General features: G+C 40.1%; 1 protein-coding gene across 1 annotated transcript in view; it reads left to right on the top strand.

The window, feature by feature from the left end:
* Nucleotides 1-27,539, top strand: part of COL24A1 (collagen type XXIV alpha 1 chain) — a 3,617,818-nt gene that overhangs the window by 1,956,706 nt on the left and 1,633,573 nt on the right. The window contains exon 19 of the mRNA XM_044086026.1: nucleotides 21,326-21,379. Within this exon, the coding sequence (XP_043941961.1) occupies nucleotides 21,326-21,379 (54 nt within the window). The remainder of the gene's footprint in view (nucleotides 1-21,325; nucleotides 21,380-27,539) is intronic.

Genomic DNA, 27,539 nt, shown 5'->3' with positions numbered 1-27,539 from the left:
TATTTTTTGTTCCCTTTGGTTCGCAGCTGCCACAGTCTGCTACTTCAGGACAGCGGCACAAGAGCAGCAAGATACCCTACTGCAGGGTCCCCTCTCTTCAGAGTCCACCTCAGATCTGCCCCCTGAGGATCCACCCCATAAGACATCATGCAAGAGGAAGCACTTGGATTCTACAGAAGAATCAGTCACTGAGGATACAGATTACGATGAAGGGGAAGGGTCCCCACGGTCACTCCTTGAAGATGTCTCCTTTGGAGACATCCCGGAAATTTTAAAACAGTGGGGTGATTGGAAGCCCTCAAACCCATCCTCTGAGGAATCTGTTTTCTTTCAGGCTTATGTGCCCAGCCCTCTACTTCTTGGGTGACTCCACCTGCTGATGAAATAATCAAACTTATCATGCAGGGTGCATGGAAGGCTCCTGACACCATAGAGCCTATTCCTCGGAGACCAGACAAAATTCTTTCAGCCCCTGAGATTCAGCCCCATTGGTCTAAAGGGTCTAGCAGTGGATGCCATGGTGGTGGCTGCAGCCTCAAAAAAAGGAACTCACTGAATAGAGTTCAACTGTCCATCCTCCTAACCGAGAGACCCGGACGATGGACAGATTTGGGAAGCAGGTATTTGCTTCAACGACCTTTGCTATTCGGTCCTTGAATTTTCTGGCACACTTCACTGGACTCCAAAGTGATCTGATAACTGAGCTTTCAGATACCTTGGCAGGAGCAGTGTCTGATGAGGTTCGGGATAAGGTTGCCTCCCAGATTGCTACCCTGGAGTCTATCTCTAATTTGACTATGTGGCTTATCGCGCATACAGCCGAAGGGAAGTCTAGAGCAGCGAGTACAGGCATTGCCATTAAGCTCCATGCCTGGATGTGCTTGTGTGATTTTGCAGACACCTTCAAGTCTTCCTTTGTCAGCGTTCCTGTGGATGCTACTTCATTGTTTGTCCCAAAAGTTAGAGACACGTTAGCTAGGTGTGAAAAGGACAGGAAGACCCTTTCTGCTGTGGGCGTGCATTTTTCCACTCCACAATGACCTTACTCCAGGAATCAGAGGAGTACAAAGATGTTGTTCAAGAGACCCAAGGGCCTTTTCGGGACACACGTGGCAAGTATTCCCCCTGGGGCAGAGGGGGGAACTATTCTGGAAGATGCCCCTGTGTGGCAGAGAGGTTCCATGCAACACAGGGTTCCAAGGAATCTTTTTCTGGACAACCCTACCAGCGCTACTGAGCTGCGGCCCGATTGCTTACCTCTGGAAGCAGTTGGGGGTAGATTTTCTCTGCACCATGCAGCCTGGCTTTCTATAACATCGGATTGCTAGATGCAGACAATAATTACCAAAGGTTACCACATTCCCTTCAGTTTTTTTCCCTAAACCACAAAGTCGAATCCCCGATGTTCCACCCAGTCAGTGGGATATAGCGGCACTAGAGATTCAGAAGCTGCTTCAAAAAAGAGTCATCCAAACAGTCCCATCAGACCAGATAGGATCCGGATTTTACTCAAGATTCTTTTTAGTTCCAAAAAAGACAGGGGACTGGAGGCCAACCTTGGACCTCAGCATATTGAACAAATTTGTGCAACAGACAAAATTCCAGATGGTCATGGTTCAGTCTATCCTTCCATTTCTAGAGAAGGATGATTAGATGTGCTCTATAGATCTTCAGGATGCGTATTACCACTTAAAGATGGATAAATGCCCTGGAAGATATCTCCGCTTCCGGCTGGGAGCCAGTCATTACCAGTTTCGAGCACTGCCCTTTGGTCTCACCACAGCCCCCAGGGGGTTCATCAAATGCATGGCAGTTGTAGCAGCTCATTTAAGGGTTCAAGGATTCAGTGTGTTTCCATATCTAGATGACTGGCTCCTCACCGCCCCCACTAGGCAGCTGCTGCTTTGCGCCACAGACTGTATTCTACACCTTGCCGAGTTCTTAGGCATTTCAGTCAAAAAAGAAAAATCACAGCTGTCTCCCACACAGTATCTGGAATTCATCGGACCAAAACTAAATACAAAATCCTGCGTGGCCTCCCTTCCTCATCACAGGTTGTTAAAGTTAAGATCGCAACTTCAAGTGATTCTTGCCCGAGACAAAGTTGGTGCCCATCTGGTATTACAACTTCTCGGATCCATGGCAGGAATAGTAACATTAATCACCCTAGTGAGGTACCAAATGAGGCTGCTTCATTGGCTCCTAGCATCTCAATGGTCACTTCTAACTCACTCCATGTCTCATCAAATACTGATAACAAATCGCTGGAAGAAAGATTTATCATGGTGGATGAAACCAGAAGAAGATTTATGGAGTTGTCCTTTCTCGCCCTCTCAGCCCAAGGCCGTAGTGACCACGGATGCTTCTCTGATAGGGTGGGGGGGCATTTTCAAAGAAAGACTGTCCAAGGCGCTTGGTCCCCACAGGAGGCCAGTCTGCACATCAGTGTCCTAGAACTGGTGGCACTGCTTTTAGCATTGCAAGCATTCCAATCTGCCTTTCCATCCGGGACAATTGCTGTCCATTCAGACAACATGTCAGTAGTCTGGTACATCAACAAATAGGGGGGGACCAGATCCTACCCACTATGTCGGAAAGACGTAAGAGTTTGGCAATGGGTAATCACCTCCAACCGCTTTCTAATAGCAATGTATATTCTGGGGAATTCTAACGTGACTGCGGGCAAACTAAGCAGATGTATCCTGCTACCCCATGAATGGTCTCTTAATCCCAGTGTCGCAATGAAAAATTTTCGTCAGTGGGTTCAGCCTTGCTGCGACCTGTTCACCTCTCCCATAAACCACAAATGCAGCAGCTACTTTGCCCTAGTCCCCCCTCACGGGGAGTCCCCAAGAGATGCACTTCTTCACAATTGGCCCCCAGGACCTCTGTATTCCTTTCCACCAATTCCTTTAATTCTCCAGTTTCTGAGGAAAGCCCAACGGTTGAGAAGCAAAGTGATTCTCATTGCACCTTACTGGCCCTATGAAGTCTGGTTTCCCTTTCTCTGGCCTCACCTGGCTCACCACCCATGGACTCTGGATCTAACCCTAGACCTGTTATCTCACCCTCAGGGGTTGGTGCATCCCAATCTTCAGCATCTCAAGCTGATGGCTTGGTTTATCCACTTCCAGTAATTGCTAGATGTAACAATTTGTCCTCCCCAGTGCAAAAGATACTTCTGGCTTCTCATAAACCATCCACCAGAAAACTTTACATTAACAAATGGAAAAGATTCTCTATTTGGTCAGATGCAAATGGTTTTGATCCTTTCTCACCTCCAGTCAATAAGGTCCTGGAATACTTAGCCACCTTATTTCAGTTTGGAACGTCAACTTCCACCATTAGAATTCATTTAGCTGGTATTTTGAATTTCTATATCTGTTCTGATGATCATTCATTGATGTCCATGATACAATGATACCTCTGGTACCATCATTGACTGGATCCTAACAACTCACCCAAACCTTATCACCAAAGCCGGAATTTTACCTGATCCTCTCAGCGATCACCAACTAGCCTTCGCCGGCCATCTCCCATCTCCACTGCATAAACAACACCACTACATCCAAACCTGCAACCTCTCCATTTTCAACCCTCTTAACTTTCCCCGAATGCATAAAGCATACTGACTGGTCCCCTCTAAAATCCCTTCCTCTAGATGATGCCATTTCCTACTTTAACCACTCATTCCTAACCCTTCTCAATCAGCAAGGCCCCCCCAAACCAAACGCATTAAAGCTAATCCCTACCCATGGTTATCAAAAGATACTAAACTAGCCTTGCACCAAAGGGACAAAAACTGGAAACAGTTTCAAAAACATAAAAACTCTAACACCTTCCTAGAGTACAAGCAACAACGAAACTCTGCAAAAAAACTAATAATGAAAGACCGCAAAGCCCACTACTCCAAACTCCAGTCTTTGCACTCAACAAATCCAAAAAAATTCTGGGACTCCATCTCATCCATGCTACATCCTGGCAACAAAGAAAACCCCTGCCCAGACCCCAACCTCTCCTCATAGACTGCATAGCTAAACTATCAGCCTCCTCCACCACTACCCCCTCCTGCCCCAACCACCACCCCAACCATCAATCTTCCTCCACATCCTTCTGCCTCAAGCACTATAAAAAGACTTCTCCTCAAACTCAAACCCTGTCTCAATGCACCAGACAACCTTCCACCCACCTTCCTCAAACAATCTGCAGACAGCATTGCCTATCCCATCTCTGTTCTTATAAATAGATCCATACAAGAATCATACGTCCCTTCTATCTGACGCCATGCTTACATCATCCCACTCCACAAAGGTGGCAAAAATACTGATACCACCAACTTCAGGCCTATTGCCATCCTTTCCCCTCTTTCAAAAATACTAGAGAAAACAATAGAAGCACAACTCATGGTACACCTAACACTAAACAATCTCCTCTCCCCTACCCAACATGGCTTCCGCCCTGGCCACAGCACCATGACTGCCATTTTTCCTTTCTTGAAACCATAAACCTCGAACTCGACTCAGGCAAGTTCGTATCCACACTATTCCTAGATCTGTCAAAGGCCTTTGACACTATCTCACACACCCTACTTATATCCCAACTCTCCATCCTACACCTCTCTCCCACCACCATCACCTGGTTTTCCAGCTACTTGTCCAACCACCAACAAGTTGTCCAATGGAAAACTTCAACCTCTCTCGACATTCCCACACCCATAGGTGTCCCACAAGGTTCTGTTCTTGGCCCTCTTTTCTTCAACCTATTCATTAACAACTTTCACCAATCCATCCCAGACTCATCTATCGTCCAATATGCAGATGACTCGACAGTCATCTGCTCAGCCTTCTCCCCTTCCGAGTTCCTAGCAAAAACCCAACTAGCCTTCTCCAGAACAGAACCCTGGATGCAGTCTAGCCATCTAGCACTAAGTGCAAATAAAACCAAACTAATGTTTTTTCCCCTACCAAAATCTCCATTGATAAATCCGCATTCACCATACAGAGCCAGAACAACACCCTCCTTGAAATTGTTCCCAACATCAAGCTTCTTGGCATCATTATTGATGAAGAACTCAAATTTGACACCCACATCCACTCCACAATCAAGAAAATCCACCAAAAGTTAGGTCTCCTCTACAGGCACAACCACTTCCTAAGCCCCTCTACCCATCAAACTCTTGCATCCACCTTCCTACTCCCCTCCCTTATGCATGGTGCCCCTCTTTTTGCCAATCTCCATCTTGGCCTTCGGTCCAAACTTGAATCCTGCTACCACAAGATCTCCAAATTTGCAACCAATTCAAAAAACATCCCACCACTGCCACTCCCTCCTCACCCTCATCTGACTTGAACTACCCAAATGCCTCAGTTACCTACAACTCACCATTGCCCACAATCTCATCTTTAAACCTGCCAACTGCCCAACTCTCGCTACTTCCTTAAAACCTTACATTCCCAACCGCTGACTCAGATCCAAAAAACAAAATCTCCTTTAGGTCCACAAACCTGCACAACCTTCTGGCCATTTACTGCTGTCCCACTCCTTAGCTAAACAGTGGAACTCTTTCCCCACACACCTACTCAACCTACCTAACCATACCAATTTCAAATCCAAATGGGAATGCCCTTGCCACACTCCAGCTTAAACCCCTCCCTCCCTCATTCCACCTTGCACTGACTCATCCAACTACCTCTACTATTACTTCATCCCACCCAAAACAATCCCTCCCCTACTAAAAACTAATTTTCTCTCTAATATCTATTGTACTGTACTCTCCAATTTCAAATATACTATTACCGTCTCCATGCATAATATTTTCCTAACCTACTAATGGCTAGTAGCTACATATTTTGAAATGTTAAACCTACAATTGAGTTTATAACAAAAAAATTCACTTTATGTAAATGTTGAAATTTCTGTATTGAATTATGTCTTTTCATTTTTGTAACATTGTGACAAGCATACCTCTCAACCTGGAATCATCAAAAATCTGGACAAGGTCCATGAAAAATGGGTACAAATCTGTACGCTGATTAACGTAAAATTTGCATACATAATTACATAACCCCTCCCACTCCAGTGGAATTGTAGGATAACAACTTTCAAACGCAAACTGAAGAGCAGACAACCAAAATATGGCACCAGAGTCCCCCTGCAGCCATTCCAATGTCCCATTACCTGGCTCTTTCACCCCATTTACCATAAACACTATTGTGTGCATACTGTTTTACTTCTTAAATGATTATTTGGATTTTATTTTTACATTTTATAGCACAATGCACAAACACAAATAGGTATCTGCTAAACAAAGCAATTCTGTCTCACAATTTAAATAGACTTGGCATTAAAACTTCTCTGCCCTTGAAACTCACATTCATTGAAACCCACACCAAATCCAAAGATAATGCATCTGGCCAGTGGTGATAAAGATTGCCTTTTGGCCATTTTCAAATCAAAGGCCTCTTGCACACAAAACAATAAACATACATGCTTTCTTTGATGCACCTTCCTGACCTTATTAAATTATATTCCTTGTATAATACAGCACACTTGTTAGACTTAAGTTATACCGCATTTTAAATTTATAGTTTGAACATTTTTCCAGTAGGCAGTGAAACAAAATGCATGAAGCAATAATGACAAAACTGCCCAATTCAGAACATTTCCATCATAAAAATCTACTTCCACACACGCAATCGCATTTTAAATGTATTGTTTGAACATTTTTCCAGTAGGCAATGAAACAAAATGCATGAAACAATAATGACAACACTGCCCAATTCAGAACATTTCCATCATAAAAGTCTTCTTACCACACACACACACACACACACACACACACACACACACACACACACACACACACACACACACACCTTAATTACTGTACAGAGCAATAATAGTGGTATCCTGCAGGCCTATGCAAGCTTGTGAAGCTTACTGAAGGGCTGTGTTCTACACAAATGAGTCATGATATTATGCCAGTAATACCTGCTTCAAGTACTGCTAGTAGCTCTTAGGAATAGAATCAAATAGAAAACTTATGTAGTATTACGAATTTAGAGCAACATAATGGGTTGATAACGTTGTAAAGTAAGTAATGCACAGTTCACATTTGTTCCTGAGTCACGATATTTTAATAAAGTGGTTAAGACAGAGTATTTACCCATTTCTTACAAATGAAGTAGTCTCAATAGTGTCAAATGCCAACTGTCAGTTCTAGATGAAAATCAGGGATTAGACCAAAGACAAGCATAACAAAAAGTTAAGACTGAAACACTATTTTAATATTCAGTGGCTATAACTTCAAAATTAACTAAATGCAAATATAAAGTTAAGTCTAGTACAGAAAAAAAGTCATATCAGTCAGATAAATGCCAAAGACAAGCACTACAAAAAGTTCCTAGAAATGATGCAGTATCTTACAAAGTTTGCACCCAGTATGCCAGAGATAACTATATCACTAAGAAACATGTTACATCAAGCTGCAGCCTGGAAATGGAGCTATATGCAGAAAAAGAGTTCTGAAACACTGAAGAAGCACCAATGTTGAACTACAACAAGACACTTTTGTATCTTTCTAGGTAGCATCTAACTAGAGAGACAGGGGTGACGTACATTTAGAATTACCCTGTGCTAATTTTTATTTTAATTTATTTTGTTTTCCACATACCTAGGCATGATACTGCAAGGTCAGTGTATCATTGCTGCATTAATCAATTGAAAAAAAGAGATAACCGGACTATATTTCCTCAGTTTTTATGCAGACTGACAATACAATCTAAAAGTGAAACACACAAGCTTTAATTCTTGGAGAATCATTCACCAAACCATGAATTATTTGGGTACCCGCATGGCACAGAAAGCAAAACAGCTAATGCATTGCATGATAGCATTGATCTTACTAGGTACTGGAGAGAATGTATTAAGTGACAGTCCTGTGAGTGACTCTAGCATTATTGGAAAGAGATGTCAGCTCTGACAGGCTGTCACCTAGCGAGTGTCTGGGTGCGCTAAGGTATCCGCACCTTCCTGACTGTTTTCTTGCTCACCATATCCTGTCAACCACAATCCGCCTACACCAGCAGTGTAAATGTGTATGTGGTTAGATACTTTCACATGTAATAAAACAATTTGTGTTTGTGTATTTGGCTCGGCTGCTTCTCACCAGTCTACATTGCTTGCATCATGAATAGAGCTGTTGGGAACACATTTCAATGGTAAACACACACACGCACACACACACACACACACACACACACACACACACACACACACACACACACACACACACACACACACACACACACACACACACACACCTTCAGCAAAAAGGTACCTGTCAGCAATCCGCAAAAATCCAATCATTCTGCAGTTATGGATTAACTACATGGCTAAAGTAAACAGCAGTCACCAAGTATTCATACAAAAGTAAATAGACGGAAGTAAATCTGCCCACAAACAGCATTAAAATGAAAGCAAAATGGCCTGGATTAAAAGTAAAATCTGCCCTGACTTGGCAAGGCTTAAAAGTAAAATCTGCCTGTACTCAGCAAAATGGTAAGGCTTAAAAGTAAAATCTGCCCAGACTCGGCAAAACAGCAACTCCATAACTGACAGTCCCAGATAGTATTCAAACAGATGCGCACGCATGTATAAGCTTAATTCCGACAGGCTAACGGAGCTGACGTCATCGTGCATGTGATGACGTCAGCTCCGAAAGCGCAAAATCTAAAAAACAGATTAAAAAATTGGAAATGAAGGGGTGCCACTCGGGAATTGTGGCACCCCTTCATTGAGACCCCAAAACTCGGTAAAAAACGAGTAATTCGGGATGTTTGGGAGGTCTGGTGACAAGCCAATTGCAAATATCATGGAGCTTATCTGTAAATGTTTAATTAGCTGTATGAACTATGTCCTTTTGTAACATGTTAAATGTAACTTGCAATTATTGTGGAGCTTTTCTGCCCAGGCCTCCACTGAAAATGGGCTCTTCTTGGCCCAGTGAATATTCCCCGGTCATCAAACTTAAGTAAATAAATAAATGTATCACCATCTTTGCAAAATTTTTCTTAAGATCACTCAACATGTGAAGCCACCTTTCAAAGATACAATAGCACCTTGGGATTTGACCTTAGTCTTGTAATGCTTAGTCTGTCAGCCCTTTGAGCCAGCAGCCACTTGTGGCCTCAAATTTTTATCTTGGAAGACCCTATTCCTTGTAGCTATCACATCTGCTAGGACAATTTCAGAATTACAGGCTTTGTGTGTGAAGCATCCATATATCATCTTCCACAACGAAAGAGTATCACTCAGAACCAGTCCCTCCTTCCTTCCTTCCTAAAGTGGTGTCAGAGTCTAACATCAACCAGACCATAGACTTACTGGTTTTCTTTCCAAATTTTTCAAACAAAGGAGACAGAATACTGCTTGCACATGTTAGACGTCTGCAGGCAATTACGTTTCTACTTAGACAGAACAAAGACCTCTAGAAAATCAGACCAACTATTTTTATCTTTTACAGGTCCAGATTGGGAAACCCTGTTTCAAAGATCACCTTACTGAAATGGCTAAGAGACTGCATTACCATTATATACACTCAGAATAATTTCAAACTACCAACAAAAGTTAGAGCTCATTCAACAAGATCTGTTTCCATTTCAGTGGTTTTCCATTCTAGAGCTTCTATGGAAGACATATGCTCAGCTGCAACTTGGGCTACCCGTCAGACCTTTATCACTCATTACAAATTGGACATGGTCTCCAGGGAAAGAGCATCCTTTGGCTCTATGGTACTAAGGAATATCCTTCCTTAGGGCCGCCTAGAATCTAAAGTAGCTGGGGACTCTGTCCCATCAGTTAAGAATGAATGAAGATTGACAATATCAGATAAAGAAGTTATGTTCTTACCATAACGTTCCATCTGTGTTGTCGATCTTCATTCATTCTTGACATCCCACCCTTCTGTCCCCTCCTAGAGACTCCTGGAGGTTTGGAACTAGTCCTGGGGTTGTTATAGGGTTGTTGCTCAGACAGAGCTTCCATATTTTCTTTTGATAGGCAAACTCAATCTGAGGTATTGGGAAGAGGGGCAGTATGGGTAGAAGTTTAGCTTGAGAGTTTTTGGCTGGTGCGAAATTTGTATAACGGCCAAGTCGGTTACAAGGGTTCGGAACCGAACCCATCAGTCAAGAATAAATGAAGGTCAACAACACAGATGGACCGTTATGGTAAGAACATAACTTCTTTTTTCCCATTTTAATAGGCTGCAGAAGGATTTAGTCGAAGAACTTTCTAGCTTGGTCTCAAAGTCCATGTCTGATTAGGAAATCCTTTTCCTCCTGATTGGCCACTCTACAGTCAATTTCCATTGCATCTAGTAGGTTAATTTCCCATGTGGCAGAGGGTGCCTCAAGGACTGCTTGTAATGGCATTACCATTAGGAGCCATGTCTGGATGCAGCTGTGTGACTTCGCCGAACCTTTCAAGGCATCTTTTGTCAATGCCCCTTTTGATGGATCATCTTTGTTTGGACCCACTGTAAGAGACACACTCTCCCATAGTGAGAAAGATGGAAAGATCCTGTCTGCCATCAGAATCCGTTTTTCTACCCCCCCCAAAGATCCTTTTCCAGGAATCAGTGGGGAGGGACGACTGTGGTTCAAGAAGTCTCAGGGTCCTTTTCAGGAGTCGCAGGGAGAATATTCCCACAGAGGCAGAGGGGAAATGGTTACAATGGTAGAGGCAACCTGCATGGTAGCGGGAGTCCACAAAATCAAGTGTCTCAAGATTCTTTCTTGGACAGGCCCTTTCAGCAGTCCTGAGAGGTTGTCCAGCTGTCCTTCTCTGGAGGCATTCAGGGGTGCTTATCCTTGCACCCACAAGCCTGGCTAACCATCACAAAAGGTCAGCGGGTGCAAAGGATCATATCAAGAGGATACTTCTTTCCCTTTTCAAAACTACCTAAAACAAAGTCTTCTCTCCTTGGATGTTCCACCCAATCAGGGAGAGGCAGCAGAGTTGGAGATCTCAAAGCTGCTACAAGAAAGAGTCACCCAGAAGGCCCTGCCAGATCAGATCGGATCAGGCATTTACTCAAGATTCTTTTTAGTACCAAAAAAAGACAGGGACCTCAGGCTCATCTAGGATCTGACATCCATGAACAAGTCAGTAAAAAACACAAAGTTCAGGATGGTCACAGCCCATTCTACCTCTTTTGAAAGTGGACCACTGGATGTGCTCAGTGCACCTGAAAGATGCAAACTACCACATCAAGATGGACAGACACTCCAGAAGGTATATACTCTTCAGGCTGGGAGCCAGTCATTGTCAGTTCAGAGTGCTTCCCTTTGGTCTCACCACAGCTCCCAGGGTGTTCACCAAATGCATGGAGGTAGTTGTAGCTCATCTGAGACTGCAAGGATTCCACCTTTTTCCATACCTAGATGACTGGCTCCTAACCACTCCAGACAGGCATCTACTCACCCAAGCCAGGGATTGTCTGTTACAACTAGCTTCTTCCTTGGGCATAACAATCAAAATGCAAAAGATTCAGCTTCAACCATTTCATGTCATAGATTTCATAGGAGCTCATTTGGCTACAACCAGCACCTTGGCCTTCCTTACTCTGGACAGGATTTCAAACCTAAGACTACATGTCGGACAAATTTTGGCAGTCCCAGTTCCTCCAGCCAACCTAGTACTCAGGGCGTGGGTTCCATGGCTGCCACCATAACTCTGTTACCACAGTACACCTACACATGAGAATTCTGCACTGGACCTTAGCAGTCTAGTGGTCACTACTTCAGCACCCCTCAGCTATCCAATCAAACTATCATGAGTGCACAGTCATTCTCTCCTCTGCTGGCTTCACTCTCTGGAGGTTCCTCAAGGATGCCCCTTTGCCCCCCCCCGCACCACATTAATCATGGACTTCTCCCAGGTGGGGTGGGGGGCATTTCCTGGGTCGGACAGTTCAAGGGATGTGGACGTCACAGGAGACTAACCTGCATATCAATGTCCTGGAGATGAGAGCGTTCCTTTTAGTGTTGCAGGTATTTCACAGCTTCCTTCTTCCAGGGACTAATGCAATACAAATAGACAATATGTCAGTGGTTTGGTACATAACAAACAAGGGGGTTCCAGATCCTACCCCCTGTTCTGAGAAGCAATGACAGTATGACAGTGGGCTATCTCTATCAACCACTTTCTGATTGCAACATACATTGCGGGGTAGTCTTACTGATGCCTCATGAGTGGTCCCTGAATCAGTCAGTGGCGAACATGATCTTTCACAAATGGGGTCAAACTTGCTGCAGTTTCTTTGCATCCCCCTACAACAACAAGTGCAGCAGGTTCTTCACCTTGATCCCCCCCTCAGGGGCAGTCACCCAGGGATCCTCTGGTCCATGCTTGGCCTTCCGGATTACTGTATGCCTTTCCTCAAGTTTCTTCAGAAAGCTTCCAGGTTGAAGAGCAAAATGATCATCATTGCTCCCTTTTGGCCTCTGCAAATCTGGTTCACCTTCCTTTGGTCTCATCTGATTTGCTCTTCGTGGACGCTCGAACCTTGTTCAAATCTACTATCTCATCCATCAAGGCAAATTTATCCTGATCTCCCAAGTCTGAAACTAACTGCATGGTTTCTCCAGTTCCAATGATGTCTAGATCTGCCAGGCTTTCATCTCCAGTCTGAAATATTCTGATCTCCTCCCACAAATCTTTGACTAGAAGAATTTACAAGAACAAATGGAAAAGATTTTCTACTTGGGCTAAACAGCAGAAGTTATATCCTGTTACAGCTCCTGTTCAAGCAGTCCTAGATTTTCTTACTCATATTTTCTATTGGGGGGGGGGGCAGTCATTCCACTGTAAAAGTGCAATTGGCAGCCATTTCATATTATTATATCAGAGAAAATGCATCATCTTTGGCCTCATCAAAATTGTACAAGGCTTTTCTTAGGGGGACTTTCCTTCTTTGTTCTCCTGTCAAAGATCCAACACCTCATTGGGATCTAACTATGATTTTACAGGCTCTGGTTATTCCTCCATTAGAACACTCGGCCAATGTAGATTTGAAATTCTTATCACTGTTTTTCTGGCAGCTATCACTTCTGCAAGAAGAGTATTTGTATTGTAGGCTCTGTCCTTATCTGCTAGGCATATAAGAATGGTATTATCTGTTTGTAAATTAACAAGTGCCTCATACTCAGACTTGGTCAGATTATTATATGTCATATGTACATTCCTTGCATTACAGTTTTTATACAACTCTTCTATGCACAGTGTTTCAAAAACTTCCAGCACTGGATAATTTACTGGAATGTAAGTACTAGGTTTGCTAAACTGAAATGGCAGTCAAGGACAATCCTTGATTTGGAACATTTCTAAGAGTGTTAACTGAGACTGAAAAAGCAGTACTTGAGAACTGCCTTTCTTTCATTCCTTCTCAGAAAGGAATGGTAACAGACTTTATTTTAGACTTAGTGTTTTGTGTAATGTTAAAATTGAACTTTGCAAGTATTAAATCTGATGGAATGCCATTGGTATATGCCAAGCAGATAAGGGCGGTCCTGTAGTAGTAATGGATTACCAACATTATGTTACCAGTATGAGAAGAATGTTGATGGAGGATGGAGTTTATAAACTGATTACACAAAGGGAAGAGGATAGTATAATAAATAGAGTGAATAATGTACCAGAAGAGAGTTTACTATCTAGAGCTATTGAGTATTCCCTATATAAGTATTTTAAAATAGAGGAACCTCTTATTCCAGTCATACAAGGTATATACCCAAAGTACACAAGCACCCCACTAGCCCTACTTTAAGACCGATAGTTTCACAGAGTCAAGTTCCATCTTTTAGACCAAAAGTTTAAACCTTTATTAGAATGTAATTCTGTAATCTTATGTGATTCAAAACATTTTCTGAGAGATTTATATCCTTTCTTTAGGGACCAAGCCAGTATGGTTGACCTCACTCTGGTAACTCTAGATGTTCAGTCACTCTTTACAGAAATACCTAATGAAAGAGGAATAACTATGCTACAACAATACTTGGTTAAGTATAGTAAGTATGATTTCAAGTATATAGATTTATTATGTCTCCTTATGGAGACAGTTTTGGAAAACAATATATTTATGTTTGAAAAGGATATCTATTTACAAGTGGATGGCGTAGCTATGGGCACATCTTGTGCAAATAGCTATGCCAACCTGGTGATGGCCACTTGGAAGGAAGGGGCCATAATGGAGGGACCATAACAGGGAACAAGTATGCTTCTACAGATGATTTGTGGATGACCTTTTTTTAATATGGCAAGGCAAAGAAGAAGAGTTGGAGGCTTTTCATTTTTATATTAATGGTGATGCATCCTTTTTGAATTTTACCATGGAATATTCGTATGAGCAGATATCCTACTTGGACTTAAGTGTCTCCAAGCCTCAAATAGGGGATGTTAGCACCAAAGTGCATAGGAAAACTTGTCACAGAAATAATCTACTACATCAAAGTAGTATGCATCCCCCCATGTATTTGACAATATGGTAAGGAGACAGGCTATGAGAATTTCCAGGTTATGTAAAAAGGATGAAGTGTTTGTGACAGAAATAGAAGAATTAAAGCATAGATTTTTAAGCAGGAGATATAGCACACACAAAGTTAGGCATATCATTCAGGGGGTCAAGGAAAAAAGAACAGAAAAGGAACATCCCCATTTCTCTGATGTAACTGAGGGGATGGAAGCTCAAATGCGGCGTAACAGTAAGCATAACATAGTGAGATTACCTGTTTATTTTTCAAAATAATGCTAGAATAGCCACTAATATATACAAGAAGTTTTGGCCCATTCTAGCAGCTGATGAAAAGATATTTGGCATCGTTGGTAATAATCTGAGTTTTACATATAAAAATATGAAATCCCTGAAAAGAAGGTTATGTTTTTCATTGGGTAGGAACACACAGTGAAATACTGAGTTTGGAATGGGTACTAGTCCCTGTAATAGGTGTAACTTTTGTGAATGCATAAATCCAACAGGACAGTTCTATCATCCATATTTTGAAAGGACATTCACATTTAATGTTTCAGTGTGTAACACTACAAATATGGTCTATTTAGCTCACTGCATAAGCTGTGGCTAATTCTGTGTGGGTAAAACTGACTGGAGACCACGTGATAGGATAAGGGATCATCAATATCGATACCAGAACCACCACTAATGCCTTAGCTAAACATATCATTAATAAAGGGGACACAGCTAGTGGGGTATGGCTTGATTGACCTGAATTTGTCCATCAAACGACTTAAAAAGAAAAAAGTCATGGGCATTCAGAATCTCCATATAGCTGAAACACTTGATGTTCATAAGGGTCATTTGGATATATCCCATGTGCCTCTAATACAAGAGGTTTGAGGGGTTACTTAGTGGAAATTCTAGCTTGGCTAGAATTTTCTCTTACTTTTTACTGGTTGCTTTTTTCTGTGTTATACCATGATGTCAGGATTTCTAGCCATACAGGTAATACTGCAACTTTCTGGTACTTCTAAAGACTTGACTATTTTGCTGCAAGTATTTAGCTTTTGCACATTGTATGGAAATAGCTATTAGGTAATAAGGACTGCATGTTTTGATTTATTATGAAATACTTCACAATATGAACAAAGAACATAAAGATCAATATAAAAACAGAATCAGTATGATGAAGCTGTGAAACTATAAGCTTATACAGGACAATAAAAAGATGCCACATAATTTACTTAAAATGGCTACCAGCTGGTAGTCTGCATAAACTGATGAATACCCATTCTAAACTAAAAATAAATAAATCAGTAAACATGAAAAAAAATTGGGCTAGATTCAATAACACCTACACTAAGTGTAAACAATCTGTATTCAAGAGCATTCCTACCACATTTTTTGTCCTTTCTAGTCACTCAGAAAGATTATATTAAGTGTTCATGTAGTCTACATTTTGTGGTAACCTTTATGAATCCCCCTCAGTATTTAAAGCTGCAAGAAAATCAGTAGAAAAAGTAAAATTAGGAGGAAGAAGGTGTGAGTTATACTTGTGTTGTCTGTTCACTCAGAACTGTGTACACGTAATGAAGCCTTAGTGTTGGAGTTACTCAATCCTAGGGATTGTATCTAAAGTAAGCATGATAGCATAACAACAAATCTTGTACAGCTATGTTAAGAAAGTACAAAACAGAATAAAGGTATGAAGTATCTTAACCAAAAATGGATGTAAGTGCATCAGATTAACTTATGTTTTGTAGATCATATCAGCTCACAATAAAAAGCTGATACAGAGAAATGTATTATAGTTTAACAGAGAATGTTGATATTCAAGCAACTGCGAATGTGCATTATTACAGTGCTAACAAAAGCAAGATGTATAACCTATATGGGACTGGATACTACACAGACATTTTGTAAACTGCTTCTCTAGATGATGGTTATAGTGACAGTAAGCAAGCAAGGTACAAAGTATGCCCCTATCTGCAGCAAAAGCCTCCAGCTGATTCTGTGAGTTTCTGAGGCATTACTAGGTGAGCTAAGAGGTATAATATGTCCAATGTGCCCTGGGAGGGGGGGGGGGGTGCCTTCCTTACAAGTTACTCAAACACCTCAGTTAGTTCTTCTTATCCTGTTGGAATAATGGCTGTACTCTGATATCCTCCTGAATTGCCAAACTTCTCATTGTAACAAAAAGCAAGCCTAACTACTTTGCAAACAAGTGTCATTCTTTGAGCAAAGTGGAGAGACTTGGTAACCTGGGAAAGTTTTGAGTGCTGAACTTTCCTAACAATTGCTGGCATTAGTCCTACTTTTAAGAAGGATGGACTTGCTTATCCAAATCTGTCATTATGACAAGTACGTCTTTCATTTCTTTTGTACTCTTTGTAAGAAGTCTTGATACAGTTATTGCTGCAATTCTGCTGCTGTTGCATCCTTACCTTAGTCTTACCTGTTGAGGGAATGCATTTTTATTGAATTAATAAGTATTAGTGGCTATATAATAAAACCAGGTGGTGCAAAGCTAGATTTGGAAACTACTACTTCATTCAGTTTACCAGTATACTATGTGTTATGTTCAGGAATAAAGGACATTTTATAAATGTTTTTTCTTGCAGTAAAAGGGCTCTTTTTGGGGCCTTTTCTTTATGCAGCTCAGCATTGTACAGTTAATGGGCAAGCTATCAGAAATTCTAAACTGAACACCACAAGTCCAAGAATTCTGATAGTTTCATTGCAAATCTAGTAAAATAAGATTGAAGTACAAAACTTGATGCTGCCATTAAAAGTATATTTTGCATCAGGCAAGCCTCGCTGTACTCCCCAGACTGCTACGTGCGCGTGTGTGCGCGTGTGTGTGTGTGTGTGTGTGTGTGTGTGTGTGTGTGTGTGTGTGTGTGTGTGTGTGTGTGTGTGTACAGCTATAGATATATATGTATGTATATATATATATATATATATATATATATATATATATATATAGATATTTGTTTTATCACTGTGTCTGGATGAAGAGAGAATTTCCTGAGATACAGCAATTTTGGACATTGTAGTTTGCTTTTATCACACTTAAATTTTCACAGATCTGAGGAGAGCATTCCGTGGGAGCTACTGTTAATGACATAGTACAAGAAGTGATTATCTCATGGTAAACTCATTGTACTGATAATATCTACACTTACATTGCTGCAGTATGTCATTGTTCTGTGATATGTGTTGGTGCAGCTGCTTGCTTTGTCTGATTTGACTAAACACCAGATCGAGGGGAAGAAAAGTATCCACCAGTTAATCTTGCCCTAAAGTATCTTGAGGTAGTTGATTACGCATCACGTTCTCTTTGTGAACAAGTAAATAATATGTATGAACAATCAGATGTGTAAAGAATAAAGCTGATGTAAAATGAAAAGAAATGCAAACATTACTTGTGAAGAGGTTAGTTAGAGAATTCTGTGCCTATTTGGAGTAATTTTTTAACAGTCACCAGTATTGTGTCAGCTCAGACTACATAGTCACAGAGTTAAAGCCATTGGTGTGACACTGTTGAGATGAAAGACACTGATTATCACCGAATAGGTTAATATTAGCATAGTAGCCTGTTTCATATAATTCAGAGTCAAAGTCAAAGTGAACTTTGTTGTCATTCAGACTGCACAACAGTGCAACTGAATGAAATTGCGTTACTTTGAACTCAGTGTGCATACAACATATACTGATATTAATACAACAATAACACATCTACTAAAGCTAATCCAACAGTAACAACAGTAAGACATTTATGCAGTGCAGTAACAAGTACAATAACATGCACCAAGACTATTCCACTTACATGTCTTTGTCAGTACCCAAAATATTGCACAGAATGCTAACTTGGCATATTGCACAGAATGTTAACTTGGCATCATTAATATTGCACATAAGGTAGAAGATTGTACTTTCATAGAGTTATTGCATATGTCTGTGAATTACTTCAGCGTTGTAACTCCAGACCTCCATGACTAGCATGGTGTATGTTATTACTGGAGTTCAGAAGTCTGTTGGCTTGTGTAAAAAAGCTTCTATTAAATCTGGTGGTTTTGCAAAGTAAGCTATGGTATCTCCTGCCTGAAGACAAACACGAGAACAGACCTGGGCATGGTGAGTGCAGTCTTTGACTATTTTCATGGCTGTGCTGAGGCACCGAGCAGAGTGCAAGCCCTGGATAGATGGGAACGTAGACCTGATAATTTTCTCCGCCACTTTCACCACCCTCCGGAGAGACTTGCGATCTGAAACCATGCAGTTTCCATACCACACCGAGAGATTACTAGTCAGGATGCTTTCGATGCTACCTCTATAGAAGGTTGTGAGAACTGAAGGTGGTAGTTTGGCTCTCCACAACCTTCGTAGAAAGTGTAGACGCTGTTGTGCCTTGTTGACAATGTGATTAGTATTTATTGACCAAGACAAGTCTTCAGCGATATAACCACCAAGAACTTGGTGCTCTTCACCCTTTCCAATGTTACTCCTTTGATTGTGAGTGGAGAATGAGCCTTGAGTCTCTTCCTGGTCTACTATTACCTCCTTTGTTTTATTTACATTGAGAGCCAGGTTGTTGTTGTCACACCAGATAGTCAGTTGATTCACTTCCTCTCTGTAGGCTTTTTCATCACCATTGCTGATGAGACCCACCACTGTAGTATCATCTGCAAACTTAATAATGTGGTTTGTGTTGTACCTAGCGATACAGTCATGCGTCAGCATGGTGAACAGCAGGGGGCTCAGAACACATCCTTGAGGTACTCCAGTGTTCAGTGTGATGCTCATCGAGGTGTTGTTGCCTATGCATACCTTTTGTGGTCTGTCAATAAGAAAGTCCAGAATCCAGTTGCATAATGGGGTGCTAACACCCCGATGGACCAGTTTCTTAATCAGATGTTGGGGGATGACCATGTTGAAGGCCAAGCTGAAGTCAATAAATAACATGCGGACATAGCAGTTTTTGTTCTCCATGTGTGCCAAGTATAAGCGAAGTGCCAGTGAGATAACATCTGCTGTAGAGTGATTGGATCTATAAGCAAATTGGAGTGGGTCCAGTGTTTCAGGAAGACTTGATGTTGAATAGTCTTTGACCAATCTCTCAAAGCACTTCATTACAGTGGAGGTGAGAGCTACTGGGCCGTAGTCATTCAGGCTTGAGGGTGAATACTTCTTGGGCAGTGGTATAATGGTTGTATTCTTGAAGCACCTGAGTACTGTGGCTTGATGCAGAAAGATGTTGAATATATCAGTGAGAACGGTAGTTAATTGGTCAGTACAGTCCCTGAGCACCCATCCCAAAATATTGTCAGGACTAGCTGCCTTTCTTGGGTTTACTCATCGCAGCACCCTTTGAACATCTGCTGAGTGAAGGCGGAGCAGTTCATCTTCTTGGTTGATGGGCAGTTTCATTGCTGTTGTATTGTTTCCCTTCTCAAACCTTCTGAAGTAGGTGTTGAGCTCATTGAGAAACTCCATGTTATCATCACATTGAGAAGGTAGGAGCCTCTAGTCTGATATAGATTGTAAACCTTGCCACAGATCCGTGGAGTCTGTCAGGTGTATATGACCCTGAATTTTCTGTCCATAGGCCCGCTTAGCCTCTCTTATTCCTTTACTTAGTTTTACTCTGGCTTCCCTAAGGGCTACTTTGTCTTTAGACTTAAAGGCAGCATTGCGTGCCTTCATGAGCTCATAGACTCCACTTGTGAGCCAGGATTTGTGATTCGCTCATGTGATGATGTTCTTGTTGACTGTCACATTATCCACACACTTAGACATATAGGCCATTATGGACTCTGTGTACTCATTCAGATTAATTTACTGGTCCTTAGTAGCCGCCTCCTTGAATGTATTCCAGTCCTGGAGTGCTGAGACTGCTCCATCTGGCCATACCCTTATTTGTTTCCTGGATGGCTTTCCTCTGATTAATGCTGGTAGTAGCATAATGGAGAGATGATCTGAGTTACCCAGATGTGGATCAGGTACTGCCTTATATGCTAGCTTGACATTGGTGTAGACCTTAGCCAGAATGTTTTCTCCCCTCATTGCAAAGACTACATGTTGGAAGTAATGAGCTAAAACTGTTTTCAGATTTGCTTGATTAAAATCACCTCCTATTATGTGTGCAAACTCCAGATTCTGGTTTTGTAGCTCACTGATTGACTGGTAAAGTGTATTCAGTGCCTTGTTGGTATTGCCAATGGGGGAATATACACCACTGTGATGTTGACACCATTAAACTCCCTTGGCCGATATAAAGTAAATGATTGTAACATTTTTAGAACTTCACAATACTCTGATATCATATTCCTCATAAATATGACACAGTAATACTAAAAATATGTTAAAACTTCATTGTAGTCTTGAATTACTGCCATTTTTATTCTTTTTTCTTTTGTAAAGTTAAAAGTCTGGCTTTTGCAGTATGTAAGTGAATTGACATTCCTGCAACTTGTCTGTAGAACTGTATGCCATGAGTGAGTGTGTGTACATGTGTGTGTGTGTGTGTGTGTGCTTGTATCCTGAAATGGGTTGGCACATTATTTGTCTGTCTTGTGCCTATTGAGTATCAGATAAGTTCCATCTCACCCATGACCCTAAAATAGATTACACAGTTAACTGAAGAATGAATGGATTAGAAGAATAAACACACAGTAAATGTCTGCATTTTAAGATTAAAATTAAGATGAGCTCTTGGGGTATTCCTTGAGGATTAAATCAGTTGTGTGCAATTGTGTGCAATTTAATCTGATATGATGATAAATGATAAACATGGTCTGTATTATGTTGTAGGGCAAGATTGGAGATCCAGGCCCCCCAGGACCACCAGGCCCTCCTGGTCCAGAGGTAAGTTTTGTTGTTGATATTGGTAAACTATAAACAAAACAGTATATGGCTTTTAATTATAATCTTTTTTCAAATATATGTTTTATTGTTTATAAAAACATAAAGATTAATACAAAAAATTATTTGTAGACATTCTGAACACTAAATACCAACAAGCAAGAAGTATGTATAGTATTTATAAAAAAAAATCAAGTACAAGATTTGTAAATCATTGTATCACAGCAAAACAAAGCATAGAATTAGCAAAAAGACGAATTTCCAAAGTGTATATTTTCATGTTAATAAATGACCACTGAAGCTTAGCATGGATGATAAAAGCAAAGGATATATAACAGAACCTTGGACCGGATATAGTAAATTGTAATTTGGAGTGTCAGCCATCTAAAATTCAAACATTAAGTTTCCATGTAACTGCCCGTTGACAGATTTACTTAATGTTTTGGTCAGCTTATAGACTTTTAAGGGTTTTGCAGAGATATTTGACAATTATTTATACTGGTTTCTGCTAACACACATCAGTTTATCAAGATATAAAATTATATCACAGCAAATATTACAATGAGTAGTTTCAAGTTTTCTTTTTCAGACCGATAGTCTCTGTTAAAGTAACAAACTGCTGTATTACATTCTGTTAAATCAAATACAGAGATGTTAATCCAGTATTAATCAAACTCCAGGTGTTTTGTACTTGTGACACCATCAGAGTATATGTAATACATCAGCACTATTTAACCTATGTCCTCCACAATGAGCAATATAAACTAGAAATAAGTTGGTTTTAGTAGATGTAATATAGGCATTATTGAGTAGCATGAACTGCACATAGTACATCTTGAAGAAAGGAGTGCATAAATTAGAATATTTCCATATATTTTTTCATGCATCATTATTTTCAAAAGAGTTATCATAGTTTACACAGATACTAGTTGATAAATGTGCAGGCTAAAATATGATTTGTGATAAATGTAAATGTGCTTAAACTGATTGTGTAGATAAAAGAGCTTGTTTAAATAGATGAAAATGAATGCATTTCAAATGAACTTATAAAAGGAGTGAACATTACGATTATATATCTTTTTTAGGTTTTACAGATCACAGTTGTCAGTAGCAGACATAGTTTTGTGCAAATTAAATCAAGTACTGTAATGCATGCAGGAAGTAGAAATGATGTATCACTGTAATTTTTGTTTGGTGTTATAGTTGCAATATTAACCACTCACTGGTATAGAGGAACATTAGTTCAAAATCTAAATTTTTAAATAAATTCTTAGAAAAGAGTTATAAATCCTATGAAAATACAAGCAGTTCCAAGGCAGTTGACATACAAATAAGAAATAAAGATAAGGCAACACATTTAATGCTTCAACCAAATCGTATTTTGCAAGGGAGACCATGTTTTAGGGTCTTTAATTAATTATGTGGCTCTTTGTTGTGTAGTTGACATTAAAATTAATTTATGAAAATGCAAATCAGGGAGCTTAGAAACCTTCAGTTTCCTTACACCATGTCATTTTTTGTAAGGTAGGTGTGTAGAGTTGGCTAACCAAATATTTACTTAGCTGTGCATGTATAATTTTATTATTACTGAGGAATAGATTGAACTGTGAAATTAGTGAAAAAAAAATAGAAAAGGCATGGAAAGATATTTATTTTATAGTAGATATTTTTAAAATAAGTGAACACTTCATTGCAGATCGCCTTATAGTAGCATGTTTAATTTCATTCCAACATTTCAGTATGTTACATGAATGATAGTCAAAATTGTTTTGGGAGAATCCAAGTATTTTAATGTTGATTATATGTTCAAGTCAGTCAAATTAGAGGGTTTATTTATGGATGATTATCAAATAATGTAAACAAATACTGATTTACTCAAGTTTAACTTGCGGCTTGACACTTAAGAAAATCAGTTAATACTGCTTAAATCCTTAACAGCAATAGAACTTAGAACCTAAAAAGAAACATTAACTGTTTCTCTGAAAGGCTCCAATTGGTACATATTCACTCCACGGGGGAGGGATTTTGTGATGAAATGTATAAAGTGGGGCATTATGTAAATATAAAATAAATAAGGAGGAAATAGGCATCCTTAATATGATCCATACCTAATACAGGTTTAGAAATATTATTTAAACATAATAGGGCTGATAGATTTTAAACAAAAATGTTCTGACTCATTTATCAAGCTGTGTGAAAGCACATTTGGATATGACATTAAAGAGAACCATAGCCAGCTCTATTTAAGGCCTTAGCAGTTTCAATTGGTAGGTCAAAAGTAGGAATATTAAGTGACTATGAAGCATTAAGTGAAATCCTTGTATATGAAATAGTATCTTTCAAGAACATGTTAAGGTGTCTGTTGTTTGCATTCTGAAAATCCCTTCTGAGCTTTGTAAAATGTCATTGTAACATCTGTTGTCTTACTCAAATTCACTTCATAACACTGAAAGCTCAAAACACTGAAAATGAGAAAACTTCATAATATAGAAGACCAAAACACTGAAACTTCAAAATAATGAAAACTCAAAACACTGAAAACACAAATCATACATATACTGAGTTTAAACAACATAAATCATAGCACTTTCCACCAAGTGTAAGCAGGGGCAGCCCTGCACCCCATGGGCTGCACCACACCGTTACTTAAATATATCAACTCAAAGATTGCACTTAAGTGAAATCTTGCAGTTGATATATATAAGTAGCAGAGGGTGTGGGGGCGCAGCTCCCCACATGAGGGGTGCAGAGGGGCTTGCCCCCCTGCTTACACTTGGTGGAAAGTGCTATGATTTATGTTATTTAAACTCAGTATATATATGATATGTGTTTTCAGTGTTTTGAGTTTCAGTGTTTTGATATTTCAGTGTTATGAAGTGAATCCGTCTTAGATAAAACCATGGTAATTCACATGGTTTTGTGTGTGTGTGTGTGTGTGTGTGTGTGTGTGTGTGTGTGTGTGTGTGTGTGTGTGTGTGTGTGTGTGTGTCTGTGTGTGTACGTGCCCTTGTGTTTCTATTGTATCATTTTTTCTTTTACCGTAAATTTTACTAACAGGTACTATTTTGCTACAGTACTTATGTGAAATGAACTTTAAAAGACCATTTTGCTTTCAGTTGAATAACAGTTCTAGCGTAATGCCAAGCTCAGGAAGGCAAGGATCAATGATTGGCTCGAAAGTTAAGGAAGTTTGATGCATGTTTGTTACAACAGCCAGCAAGTTATTTACAGCAGTGAATAGTGTAACCTATTGATCATTGTAGCCAGCTATGATTACTGAAAAGTGCTGTGTAATAATGCATTATCGTGGAACTTTTAAACAAAGACATTAGCAACCTTCAAACACTGGACCCCACCCAGTTTGGGTTCATGAAGGGCCGATCTTGTCTCCTAAACCTGATTGACTTCTTCGAATTAGTCTCCAGAGCTGTGAGCGAGGGTAAGGCGGTCTACACAGCCTATCTGGACCTCGCCAAGGCCTTCAACACCATCCCCCACTCTGGAATCATAGATAAACTTACTAAGCTGGGCATACATCCCTACTTCACTCAATGGGTTGCCAACTGGCTTTCTGAAAGAACCCAGACTGTAAAAGTAGCCAAATCCAAATCCAGCTCCAGATAAGTGACAAATGGAGTACCTCAGGGTTCTGTCCTGGGACCGCTCTTGTTTGGCATCTACTTCTCTGAAGTATAGGCCAACACTAAGGAACTCTGGCTAACAAAGTTCGCAGATGACTGCAAACTGGGAGCCATTATTGAATCCCCAGATGATGCGGATATTCTACAAAAGGGCCTTACAGAAACAGATGCTTGGTGCCAGAGCCATGGGCTCAAGCTTAATGCCAAGAAATGTATAGTTATCCCCTTTGGGAGAAACCATGTACCCATGAATTACCGCATAGGTGGCAGTACACTAAACACCAAAAGTGTGATGAGAGACTTAGGGACACAGGTGGACAGTGGTCTCACCTTCAATAACCACATCGCCACAACAGTCAGGAAATCCTTCTATGTGGCACACCTCATCACTAAGGGCTTTTCATCCAGAAAAAAGGAGGTTATTGTCCCACTGTACTCATCCCTCATTAGACCCATTATAGAGTACAACGCCCCATTTGGTATGTACCTCACAAGACATCTGCAGCAGCTGGAAAGGCCACAGAAATACCTCATTAAAAGAATCACAGGCCTAAAGCAGATGCCCTATGCTGACCGTCTAAAAAAACTCCAGCTATACTCTGTGGCATATCGTCTACTCAAAGGCGATCTCTGCTTAACATACAAGGCCATGTCAAACCCTGAGCTGTTGGACATGCTCCACTTTGAGAAATACCAAACCCTCAGAAACACACGCTCCAGGGATCTAAACTTTGTCATCACAATGAACAAAATATGCTGGAGGGATAGGTTCCTGACGCAGAGACTCCCCATACTCTGGAATAGACTGCCCATACATGTCAAGCAGAGCACCTCCTTGGCCCTCTTCAAAAGGAACCTTGACGATTGGATGGGAGATAGAAATTCACCCCGGGGATCACGTCAGTCGCCCTGCTAGTCAGAGGTCCAGGGAAGTAAATATTGTGGGAAGAAATATCCAGGGAATTGTTATGGCTAGACTTGTATAGGCCCTAGGGCCGATAGCCTAGTGCCAACCTATGAACCTATAATACTAGAATGTATGTTTTAATGCACGGACAAGTACAGCTGAAGGTTGAGGCAAAAAAAAAAAAAAATAGAACAAAGAGTAAGAGTATGAAGTTAATTGGAGGGATGAGAAGTTTTGATCAAGTTTATAATTTGCCTAAGTTGCATATTTACATCTGCTAAAAAGGTTTTGAGAAAACTGTTAATCTAGCTTACTAACATTGTTATTACTTGTCTTTCTTTGCATTATTAATCACAGTTTACAAGTTTTGTTCCATAAACATTTAGTAAAAATGTACATACTATATGTGGACATACAGTTCCATTTATAGCCCCCCCAAAGAAAAAAAATAGTAGTTCTGTTAAACTTTCATGACATTGGAGTTATTCATTTTATATGCCATGTTTAAAATTCATTGCTGTGTTCTGTATAGACCTTTTAGACCATTAGCCCTGCTTCAGCACCTGCAGGTCACAAGAGGGCTAAGGTACTTTTACCAAAGAATTTACAATATTTTATTTATTTATTGTAATTCTTTCTGGTCCACTCCAACCAAGTGGAGATCAAACAGTCTCGATATGAGTTTTATGTAGTGCTTAAAAACAAATTACCTGATTAGAACATTCTATCTCTTGGTCTACCTAGTCTGCTAATTTGTGTACCTGTTGAATGCTATAACATGTATGGTAATGAAGTACATTATCTGAAATTACTGTTATGTAGAGAGTCTAATGTTTAATGTTATGCATGTGGACTGTTGATCTTGCAAACTTTTTACATCTGTCCCTACTGTTGGAGAATAGCTGTTTTTCAGGTATTGGTTCAATGGACTCTTAATCTTGCTGTTATTATAGTTATGATAAGTGCCTTACCAACTTTTACTTGCCTTCTAGCATTGTTGGTGGCTTTACATTATTGTACACTACTTTTGTCAGCTGATTTTAAAACCCCTTTTTAGTCATGCCCTGGGTGATCATGGTAACAGGAGTTTGCATTTAGTGCAGTAGATGATTTTCATTTTCATTTTCATTTCTACAGGTCACTCTATGGTGCCAGTCAGACACTGCAAAATGTTGTCCGAGTGCCACAGTTTAAGTAGGAGCATTTACCTACATTTGATCTGGTGTAGCATTGGCATTATAAATGGGAGAGGGATGACATAGTCCTGAGGGGTCTGGGTATTAATGTTTGTTTCTGTTGTATTTTGATTGCCCTGGACGAGTTTCAGACCCAACCCAGGAGATGCTCAGATGGCCATGTTATACATTTTGTTCAAATTAATTCAAACAATCAGACAAACAAAGGTTAAGAAGAAATCACAGCATGTATATATTAAAAAATATATAAGGTATTCCTGTCAATACTAATATTCAAAAATAAGGTAACACTAGTAATAAAATAATATCAACTTACAACAAAGTTAAAGCAGACGTGAAAAAAATATTTTTTCTGTAATATATCACAATAAACAGCATGTCAACATTTAATGTATTGTAGTACTTCATATGTAAACTTG

The sequence above is a fragment of the Protopterus annectens genome, chromosome 10.part0, assembly GCF_019279795.1.
Source record: "Protopterus annectens isolate FY-2018-M chromosome 10.part0, PAN1.0, whole genome shotgun sequence".
Taxonomy (NCBI): domain Eukaryota; kingdom Metazoa; phylum Chordata; order Ceratodontiformes; family Protopteridae; genus Protopterus; species Protopterus annectens.
Note: the sequence above shows the minus strand (reverse complement) of the source record. Positions and strands in the feature narration are given on the sequence as shown.